A 10,325-nucleotide genomic window follows, 5' to 3' on the forward strand; every position below is an offset into this window, starting at 1 on the left:
CACTGATGAGTAGTAAGAATCGTCAGACAAGCCGGGTCAGGAGTGGAGAAGGCAGCGAAGTCAGGAACAGGCACGGGTCAGCAACAGAGATGGTAATCACACAAGCCGGATCAGGAGTGGAGAAGGCAGCGTGGTTCGCCCCCGTACGTACCGCCCATCACTTGTGACGGGGATACCGAGAAGGACCTGCCCCGGGTGCCTGCTGGATGCTGGCACCTCGAAGCAAGGTCCCGGAACTGCGGGAGAGGTAAGTTTCGAGTACCCGCTAGCCGCGGGTACTCGGGTGAATTGCTTCGTTGCGGTCCGTGACGCGGACCGTGACAGTATAAGTGATGTGAGCATTAATGTGTCTGTGTAAACATGAATGTATAAGTGTTTGTGTGTTAGCATTGATGAGTATATAAAAAGGAAGGGGGAAGATAATGAGAAAGATGAGATAGAGTGTGTTTGTTTGTTAGGTTGTCTAAGGGCAAATAAGTATGTGGATGCTATTTTGGTGCTGGGGCAAATCCTACGGATGCAATGTGGGTGCTTGTCAAGTGCTGAATGCTGAGTAAATCTTATGTGTGCAACCTGAGTACAGCCAATTCCAATTCTCACTCCCTGCAGAGCAGAAGAACTAGATCCACCAAAGCATCAGCCATTTGGGTGGATACTAGTGCATGCCAAGCTCCCCAAAGTCAGACTAGTCCCTCTGAAATGGTCAAGGCCTATCTTGAGGGACTGCTGCTATCTCCTAGGACCGGGTCCCAGTTACCAGGACCAGATAGTTGTTGTCTTACCAGGCCTCTCCGTAGTGGCCCAGCAGTTGCTCCTTGTGTCCAAAGCAATAGAGTTTTCTCACACTCTATTAGTCGCTTGTACGGACCTTTAACTCCAGGAGTGGGGAGACCAATGGTCTCCCCAGGCCTGGTTTTGGCACCAGAATTTTAAAAGTCCGTACGAGAGACTCTATTGGTCGCCAGCAAGGGGCTAGTCTGACATCAACCAATGAAGAGCAGCTCTTAGTACTTGCTTTGCCTCTTATTGACCAGCCTAGTACAATTTTCTGTAACCTTCAATAATTCAATTTTTTAATAATCCCACCTCAATGTCCTTCCTTACTCATGGGGATTATTTTTCTTTTTTCAAATATGTTAGGGGGATTCAGTATGTCTGCCAATGCTTGCCCTGTGCCCTCCATCACGTCTTTAAAATGTTTCCAACTTTGGGGGAAATACAGTGACCTGTTTAATGGGGCTGGATATGTGCCAGTGTCTACCCACTCTCAGTGCTCTTCTACTAATACTGCTGCTGCTGCCGCCTTATCACCTTTTTTAATCTGAGGGCTCATTTAATCAAAATGGTCCAAATTTGGGAGAAATTCAGTCCCATAACATATCGCTGGATTTTGTGTGCCCTGAGCATGAATGTCTTTGTATACGTGCATATGAGCATGAATGTCTATGTATAAGTGCGTGCAAGCATGAATGTCTATGTATAAGAGTGCGTGCAAGCATTAACGTCTATGTAAAAGTGCGGAGGTCTAAAGAGGAGGCAAAACAGATTAAGACAGAAGACGAAAAGGTGGATGAAGAAAAAGAGGAGCTTCAGAAGAGACAGAGACACAGGAAAGGTGAGGAAACATTGTGAGAGTGTTAAAAAGCATGAAGTATGTGTGTGATGGCCCTCTGATGGTGGTACAGAATAACTCCTGTCACTGATGGGAGTTACTGTTTACCACCATCAGTACATGACTCGGCATAAAGTTATGGGAGTTAAGGTATACATTGTCGGTGTCTGGCTCAGTAAATAGTGATGGCAGTTATGCTGTACCACTGTCATTGTCTGACACAATATATAATTATAGCAGTTATGCTTCACCACTGTCATTGTCTGGCTCAGTATATAGTGATGGCAGTTACACTGTACCACTGATAATGTCTGGCTCAGTAGTGATAGGAGATATGCTGCACCACTGTCAATGTCTAACTCTGTGTAACTTGATAAAGACCTCATTGTGAGGTCGAAAACGTTGTTGTCCTTCTCCTTCAATAAACCTGCCTGAGTGGAACCCTTGAGTGCCTGGAGCCTTTTTCTATTTTGATTTACTGGGGAGCTGGCCCCTCCTGGCACAGCTAAGCACCTGAGTTCCTGTGGTGTGTGTGCAAATTCCTGATTCTGGTGACTGACTCTGTGTAAAGTCACGGGAGTTATGCTGTGCCACCATCAATGTCTGCCTCAGTATATAGTGATGGCAGTAATGCTGTACCACCGTCATTGTCTGGGTCACAGTATAGTGATGGCAGTTATGTCATAGAAAATATATTTTTTCGGAAAATTTGGGGTGTAAAAACTGGGTGCGTTTTATACGGTGTTGGTAGATTTTTTTTTAATCTCGGTGTTGCTCAGCAGTGTCTCTTGTTCCGTCGAGGGGACACAGGAATCCAGTGGAGTCACGTGAATGTACATCACATGACTCCGCTCTGTTCCTGCTTCCCTGGGCAGGACAAGAGACGTTCACTCAGAGTTCGAGCAACGCAGAGTCTGCGAGCGGCACCAGAAGATCTGCAGTTCAGGTAAGGGTGCGGGAGGGTGTATGAGTCTGGGTAAATGAGGGAATGAATGAATATGTGTGTGTGATAGCATGGGCTTAACCAATTATAGGTGTGGTCATGATAGGGTGTGGTATCACAAGGGATGTGTAAGCAGGGCACAGGGAGGCTGAAAGTGATGTGCATGTGTTGGCTGCTTGTGCATGATAGGAGTGTGATTGCTATATAAAATATACATGATTGGTAATAACACTCATGCCCTAAGCACAGCTAACATCACACTCATCCTGGAACCTGGGCATGATAGAAGTGTAATTTTCTTGCCCCAAAATTAAGGTGGGTCTTATACATGGGATACTTTTACCTGTATTTTTCAGCTGCTGCAGATATTATTTCATAATAATTATATTTATGTGAGGTGTGAAAACCACAAATTAACGTTTGTTTACACTGTTTAAAATATACCTTTTTTAATTACTACAAATACTGAAAAATAGAGATATGGGAGGAACAACAGGGGCTTAACCAATTATAGGCGTGGTCATGATAGGGTGTGGCATCACCACAAGGGGCCCGTGCCTTTTTGTTCACCGGGGCCCTGGATGATGTCAGTCCACCCCTGGGCACTATGCATTCCGGTAGGTAGCGTTCTCACGGTATCTGTCAAATGTTCATCTATCAGACTTCCAGATATTGAAGCGTAACGCATCACTCCAGAGAACGTTTACACTGTTCCAGAGCCCAGTGTCGGTGTGCTTTACACCGCTCCAGCTGATGCCTGGCATTGTGCATAGTGATCTTCAGCTTGCGTACAGCCTTCCTACAGTGGTGATGGTTCTTTCAGAGCCAATTTGGAATCATGTTTGAGCAACAGGACCTTAATATTTGACACATACATATTTGCACTTCCCTTATCATATGAACCATACCTCATTATTTTTTTTTCTCTCCATCAATTGTCTTTTGTTTGCCTCTATTTCTTTGTCATATGATGAACCTGACCAACCTATTTGGTTTGTGTTTTTGAAGCTATGATTTAAAAAATTATGCATATTGCTGCACTTACACATAGCATAACACATAGCATCCTTTCAGCGTTCAATAATGTAATGATTGTTTATATTATTATTGTTATTACCCTCTAGCCATCATCTCTCAACACATAAAGGGTACAAATTTCCAGTAATTATTATGCACAATTAAAGAGGCGAAATACTGGATAATCGTTCAGGGACTTGCTTGTTATTTATATGGAAACAAATTACATCCTTTGTCTATATCCTTCCTTAGCTCAATGAAGTAAAAACGTAGTCTCGCCCCTTGAACATGGAAATCGGTACCTCCCTTCCATACACAAACCTCTCCCTGTGACTTCATCGTCCGCAACCACCGGCTGTTCTCACAAAGGGATTCTGCACAATGGTTAATCGACACCTATAACGGCCAATTAGAGCGCGCCAAGAGAACCGGCCTGCTGTGATTTACCTCTCTCATTGGTTGAATCGCTTATTGCTGCCGGGACTTGACGGGATCATTTGATCTCGGAAGAGCCAGGGTTTAACGGTTCGAAGCAGCAAATCAGTAACCATCGGAGGCGTGGCTTTTACTATAAGGATTTCTGCCCGTCTCTCCGAAGCTTGACAGTTGCTGCGAAGTATAATCATGACTACGACATCGACGTTTACCGGTCTGGACCCGGAGGGTCGCAATAGTTCAAGGTATTGTTCGTTTCATTTTTACACTCATACCCTAAAGAGTACGTGTTGGTTAAGACGTCAGAGCCGTTTGTAATGCATCACTTATTCGAGAATCTTAACTGTCCGGTCAAAGGGTGGGTCTCTGGTTAAAGGTTCTGTCTGTGCGTGATGTGCTTGTCTATTACAGTGCAGGAAGTGTAGATAACCATCGTTGTAATTTGCCAGCTTTTCGTATAGAGAAGCTCTGTCGGCTTTTTTACCTGTTGCGACAGGAAAGGTTACGCTCCTAGATGCTCGATGCTTCCTTATCTCCCGATTGTTAGGGTTACAGATCTTTTACGTGCTATAATGGTCCCCGATGTGTTCTAACACTGCGTGAATTCCATTTCCGATGCAGTGTGGGCGGATGGTGGGATTCTTTCTCTCGTATCATAATGCTCTGTAACACTGGAAATGCTTGGCATTCCAGGCGTGATGACATACTCGTGTGTATATACCAGGCCGATGCATTGTGTGAGAGTTATCCTGGGTGACGCAGTTCGCGGCGGCGACTCATGCAGATATTTCCCGAATTTGTGGCTGGGCGGCTCCCTCTATTAGCGGACTGTCATTTGGATGCCAGGAATCCTAATGTAAAACCGCTACCGAGGGATGAGCTTTGGTCCTGCTTTGTGTTCCACTATGTGGCGGGCGGGGCAGCTGAGCTCACTAGCATCAGGGTGTGTGTGAACAAAGGAAACGCACTGCCTGGGTCCTCTGGCAAAACGTCACTGCAATTCTGTAAGGATGCTTCATCATGCCGCCTTCGCACATAAAACTCTCTCTCCTAGAAATTATATATATAATATATATATATCTATATCTATATCTCGTAACTTACATGCACTTTGCTTGCCTGTAGTAATCGATGGGATGTCTATTCCAGGTATCCTCTATGTCCTATTAAAAGGAAAGCGAGTCTGCTTCCATTGCTGGCTCCTTTTCCTTAAATCAGAAGTCTGATACTGGTTGTCATGACTGTACTCAAACTGCTTGTCAGGAGCGTCCAAGTCTCTCCTAAATATGTAGATATCATATGCTAGATACGTATCTGCTATATTTCACATATACTATACGTGAGCTCAATAGACTAGTGCAATGATCGGTTAAAGCTATGTAATAACACTTATTTTTTTTTTGTGTAGTCTGATGTTAATGGTGGTCAGTATGAATATCTATACTTAACTTCTGTTTCTCTTCCTCACCAGGGTTCTTAGACCTCCAGGTGGAGGGTCAAGCTTTTCTTTTGGGGTTGGTGATGAACAGGCATCACAGCCAACTAGACGGCACAAGATGGCCTCAAACATATTCGACGTTCCAGACTATGGTACTGCACATGTATCTACCGCCCAGGAGAAAGGTAGAAGCAGTTGCTCCTGATGGATGCTATACAATGTTTATGTAATGTTTTTTTAATTGTAAATATGTAGGAAAACTGCATAGCCGCATTGCAGCTTGAGATTCCTTCACTTCTAACCTCATCTGGCTGATAAATTTAGACTTTGGCTTTGCTGGATATACTCAGAGCCATCTTGACGCCATCAAATCATCCTATTTATTGACCGTGTTGGATGAGGAACCTGGGTTCGGTGTCTGTTACAACATAATATAGCAAGCTAATATAATATTCCTGCAAAAGAATCTTGGCTATTCAGTATGCGTTTTTCACCTGAACAAAAAGCTAATTTTCATGAATCTCTGCAGTGTTGTGCTATCCCAGTCTAGCACCAAGTTAAGGTTTCTTCTTTCTAACATTTTTTCTTCAGGTTCTCCTGTCAGCATAGAACCTGGTTTGGAAGATGTGCAGAGAACGTGTCCTCTGGATGAATATAATGATTCTGATCAGGTGGTTAGTATTTTGCTTGTATGGATATGGTCAGATCTGTCCTAACCCCACCATGCCTCTCCAGGTCATGCACAGTCTCTGTAGGAGTCGCTTATATGTAAAGACAATCGGGTGGAATCAGATTAGCGACAGAGCTGAGTTTAACACTTGTAGAACACAATCTTACTACATACTAAAGAACTACAAGCTGAATGAAATAAGATGATGCTTTATAGCTAAAGTAATTGGGGCCAATGTCTGGCTCTGGCTGGCTTGTTAAGACTGGAAGCGTTTTCAGGCTGGAGCAAACCCAAATGCCATCTCCACCACAACATTTTTGCACCTTATGCAAAGAATTGCATTACATAGCTACTGAGCCTTGGGTCTGACTTGACCTGGTTTGCGCGCCTTTCCTATTATGTTTAAAACTGGAGCTATATTTTTACTGCTAACTATTTTAGTCCTTAGATGTCAACGGTAGCTGTGCTGTTAACCAGAGAAACATAGTCACAAATGTAAATGCTACAAGAGCGCTTATTTCACAATAAGCACTAAGCAGTAATAACAAAACATTAATGTAATGAAAACGGTATTTATTTTCTTTGTATTGTGGCTGTAAGGTTACACTATAAAGTGCAACAATGTTAAAATTATAAAAGCAGCTGTTCAATGAAGAACAAACAATTTACAATAAAGAACTATTAAGTTTAAAGTGTTGGTGAGGCCGATGGAAAGTACGGTACTTTGTTTATTTTGTGATGTATGAATAGGTTTTAGAAAAATGCTCACTCTTTTTATTTTTTTATTTTTATTTAGGCTGACTTGGAGGAACCTGGTAAGTAGTGGCCTTTAACATGCAGTGTGTTGCTTGGATCTTGTGTTTAAATGTTGTTAAATTAACCCTGCCATTCAAAGATTGTGTGACTCCATATCTTACTGTGATTACTCACTGGCTAAGATATTTCAACCTTAGATGAACAGTAGGCAGCCCCACCAAAAAATGAATAATCGAATTACTTGGCAACTGCTTTATTTATGCTCTCTACAATTTCATTTTAAGAGAACCTGCAGTCTAGTCATCATTTTTTGTCCTTTCTGTTCATGTGAGCAGTGGGTCTCATTAGATCCCCTGGACCCAGCTAAAGGTGTTAATAGCATGCATGTGCAGTGACAAATCTCAATGTATTTGCCAGGGCCAAAAAGAAGGGAGATGTGCTGCTATTAAAGTACATATAATGGAGTCTTCCCCCCCCCCACCTTCTTTGCTTGTACCCAGTAGTGCACTATAGATGGGCTGGGGTGTGCATGGTGGGGCTGGTGAAATGAACAGGTGCCCTTAGGAGCAATGTTGATCCACTTCAGGACCCATGCTATAGATCTTCAGCCATGTGTACTGTGTAGGGGTGTGCTCTGTTAGATAGGCTCAATTGCCCAGTGTTTAAGGGGACATGTTGTCCGGTTTGGAATTGGGGCAGCTCTGGGAGAACTTGGTATGCAGTCAGGTCAAGTGTGATAAGGTTTTCATGTCCCTCAAGGAAAACATTGTCTCTGTGTTTTTGTTGTGCAGATATCATTCACTCCCATCTTAATTTATTTAACTTATGGAGGTAGTGGCATTATTACATTTATTTATTCAATTTACCAGACTGGTGAGGCTGGCACTGGACTTCTAGCCCCACTTAATGTTAACTAGGTTGATTGAATGCCGTATATCCGAACACTAAATGCATGTAGATAACACTTAATCCATGAGTTATCTTGGCACTGGGGCAGGAGGCCTTTGTCTTGGAATTTCTTCTGTGGCTGGCTGCAAGCTGTCGGTTGCCAAATGCCCCTGTTAACTTGGTTATATCTCAGAGGTGCTGCTGGGAAAGTTTACAGCCAGTCTCTTCTAATTAGGTTTATACAGTCTTTCCATGTTTTATGCTATGTAGTTTAGCTATTCAAATCACCAGGGGCATAGGGCAATAGTCTTCCTGCCCTGCTGGATGTACTGCCAAAAGGAGACTTGACGGAAAGGAGACTCTACGTACAAAATTGTCCTTTTTGTAACTGCTTTACTTTTTCTTTCAATTTTATGAATTAAATATTCATTTTACCCCAGGATTCTATATGACAAAGCAAACTGCGTTCTTTAGAATGCCTCACTGCATCGGCATTTTGATGGTTTATTAGTAATGCTAAGCTAATGCTTTCTTTCATAGAAACTGAATCTAGAAGTGAGGCCTCTCAGACTACAGGCGATTCTGCAGCTCCTGCACCACTCCCAAGCAGAAGAAATCCCCCTGGAGGAAAATCCAGTCTGGTTCTTGGATAAACATTCATTTTGGACTTACTGGTTTTCATCGCAGATGGCTCCACCTTGTTTTGAAGCACTTTTTGCCTTGCAACTTTTTTTTTTTTTTTCATATTTCTTGTGTACTGGAAGTGGCATGGATTCTTTTTCTTTTTTTTTTTGCTACATCAATGTTCCACCTAATAAAGAATGCTCCAATGTTTCCTAGGACTGATCTGTAAGTGGCAAAAGTTGATATTATCCGCTTAAGGATAAATGACGTGTCTGATTTTAAGCACTTTTTTTGATGGTTTAATTTGGAAAATGTACTATGCTCTTGGGTTTATTTATTTATTTATTTTTTGTGCCAGCAGGCTCCCAACTGATGCCTCTCAAATAGCACTCATATCCCAAAACTGTTATACAAATCATCCTGGGTCATATATCTTTAGGAAGCCCCACCAGTGCTAACATTAAGCAAGTTGAAACAAAACTACACTTTCACATGCACCTCTCTACAGTTAAGTGCTGAGTTATATCTAACACACAGACCCAGTTTATTCTCAGCAGAACATCAGAGCTTAAGGCACCCCCCCCATCCTGTGGTGGTTCAAGTGTTTCTCATGACACAAATGTTTAATTACACCTATAAAAGAAAAAAAAAAAAAACAGATTTTGATGCTAGTCATTCAATGATCAGGAGTAGAACCTCTCTCCGCTTGCAGTCAAATACTCAAATGGGGTTCCTGCTTGATGAAGGTGTTGCATGACCGTACAAACTGGAGAAGCGATATCAAACTATAATTCCTAGAACATACAGCAGATCTTACAAATTAACCTATTTATCAAATTTACATACACGGTTTTCCTATTGCTCAATATACTTATCCGATAAACTGCATGTTCAAACAATCTTTACGAGTGCCTACCTGTAAGAGCTTCTTCCTTAGTTTAAGTGGTTTTTGCTTAGCTTTAGTATTTTTTTTGATTATGCAATTTAGTTAGCACTGAATTGCTGAGTAATATGACCTACATGTTTAAAAACTGTCTCCTGTCTCATGCAATCCTACCAACGAGTAATTGATATATAAGTTCTTTGTAGAAGAAAAAAGGCCACTTAAGGAGAAGCCAGACACTGGCAGTAGAATGCTTCTATTGGAATTCTTTTGTGAGTCTGCATGGAGAGGGTGTCCATAAGTATTGGGTAAGTGCACAATGGTGAGCAGGAGATGTCTCTGTCCTTGAGTGCTGCAACCCATTAAGAAAATTGGTACATGTTTACAGGAAATCAAGTAATATAATTGACATGCCTGGTTTCATGAAGGGGAATCCAAACATTATGGCTTGTTTGTGGCCGTGGAATTGTGTGCCGCTGCTCAACTCAGATTTATCACAGACCAGTAATATTTTCTAGACTCACATGCTGGTGTCCTCCACCCATAACAAACTGGTACCTCAAAGAAAGGAACGCAACTAATATCTGTCATAAGCTAGACAGATCTACCTAAAAAGACTAAAATCTCATTCACAATTGCATTTATTGGGTGGCGACTAGGTGTGGCCTATCCTAGAGCTGACAAACACTACTTTCTACAGTTGTAGATGCAAATTAGTTAATTGGTTACACATCTCATACGCTGCAGGGTGGTGCTTCACAGATGTTGGTCAGAAAGAAGTTATGCGTCTCTGGAGCAAGAAGTTCTGTACTCTTTGTGAGGTGTTGTAACAAAAAACTTCCAATAATATTTACCAATGAATGCTGGCAGAAGGCATTCCTGCTGAGCATAGAATGTATCATGACCTTGATGTGTCTGCATATAAACACCTTGCACACTTTTACTACACTCATCTTTATAGTGTTAAGCAAATGTGCTATTGAATAGGGTATTATATTTATGGAGGGGCAGTCCACTTACTGTACCACACTCCAAATCTGTCAATGTAAAAAGAGCCAT

At 42.2% G+C, this 10,325-nt stretch overlaps 1 protein-coding gene across 1 annotated transcript; it reads left to right on the top strand.

Annotated features, from left to right (window-relative positions):
* The first annotated feature begins 4,098 nt into the window (after nucleotides 1-4,098).
* JPT1 (Jupiter microtubule associated homolog 1) lies at nucleotides 4,099-8,593 on the top strand. The gene is made up of 5 exons (XM_053453522.1): nucleotides 4,099-4,252; nucleotides 5,479-5,630; nucleotides 6,037-6,119; nucleotides 6,912-6,930; nucleotides 8,300-8,593. The coding sequence occupies exons 1-5, from the start codon at nucleotides 4,197-4,199 to the stop codon at nucleotides 8,410-8,412; spliced, it is 423 nt and encodes a 140-aa protein (XP_053309497.1). The 5' UTR covers nucleotides 4,099-4,196; the 3' UTR covers nucleotides 8,413-8,593.
* The last annotated feature ends 1,732 nt before the right edge of the window (nucleotides 8,594-10,325 follow it).

Source organism: Spea bombifrons, chromosome 13 (assembly GCF_027358695.1).
Source record: "Spea bombifrons isolate aSpeBom1 chromosome 13, aSpeBom1.2.pri, whole genome shotgun sequence".
NCBI lineage: Eukaryota > Metazoa > Chordata > Amphibia > Anura > Pelobatidae > Spea > Spea bombifrons.

Bases quoted from the DNA above. Each gene is read 5' to 3' on its own strand.
- JPT1 (XM_053453522.1), top strand. From the start codon at position 4,197: ATGACTACGACATCGACGTTTACCGGTCTGGACCCGGAGGGTCGCAAT. The intron at 4,253-5,478 runs GTATTGTTCGTT...CTTCCTCACCAG, and splicing joins GAGGGTCGCAATAGTTCAAG to GGTTCTTAGACCTCCAGGTG. The intron at 5,631-6,036 runs GTAGAAGCAGTT...TTTTTTCTTCAG, and splicing joins ATCTACCGCCCAGGAGAAAG to GTTCTCCTGTCAGCATAGAA.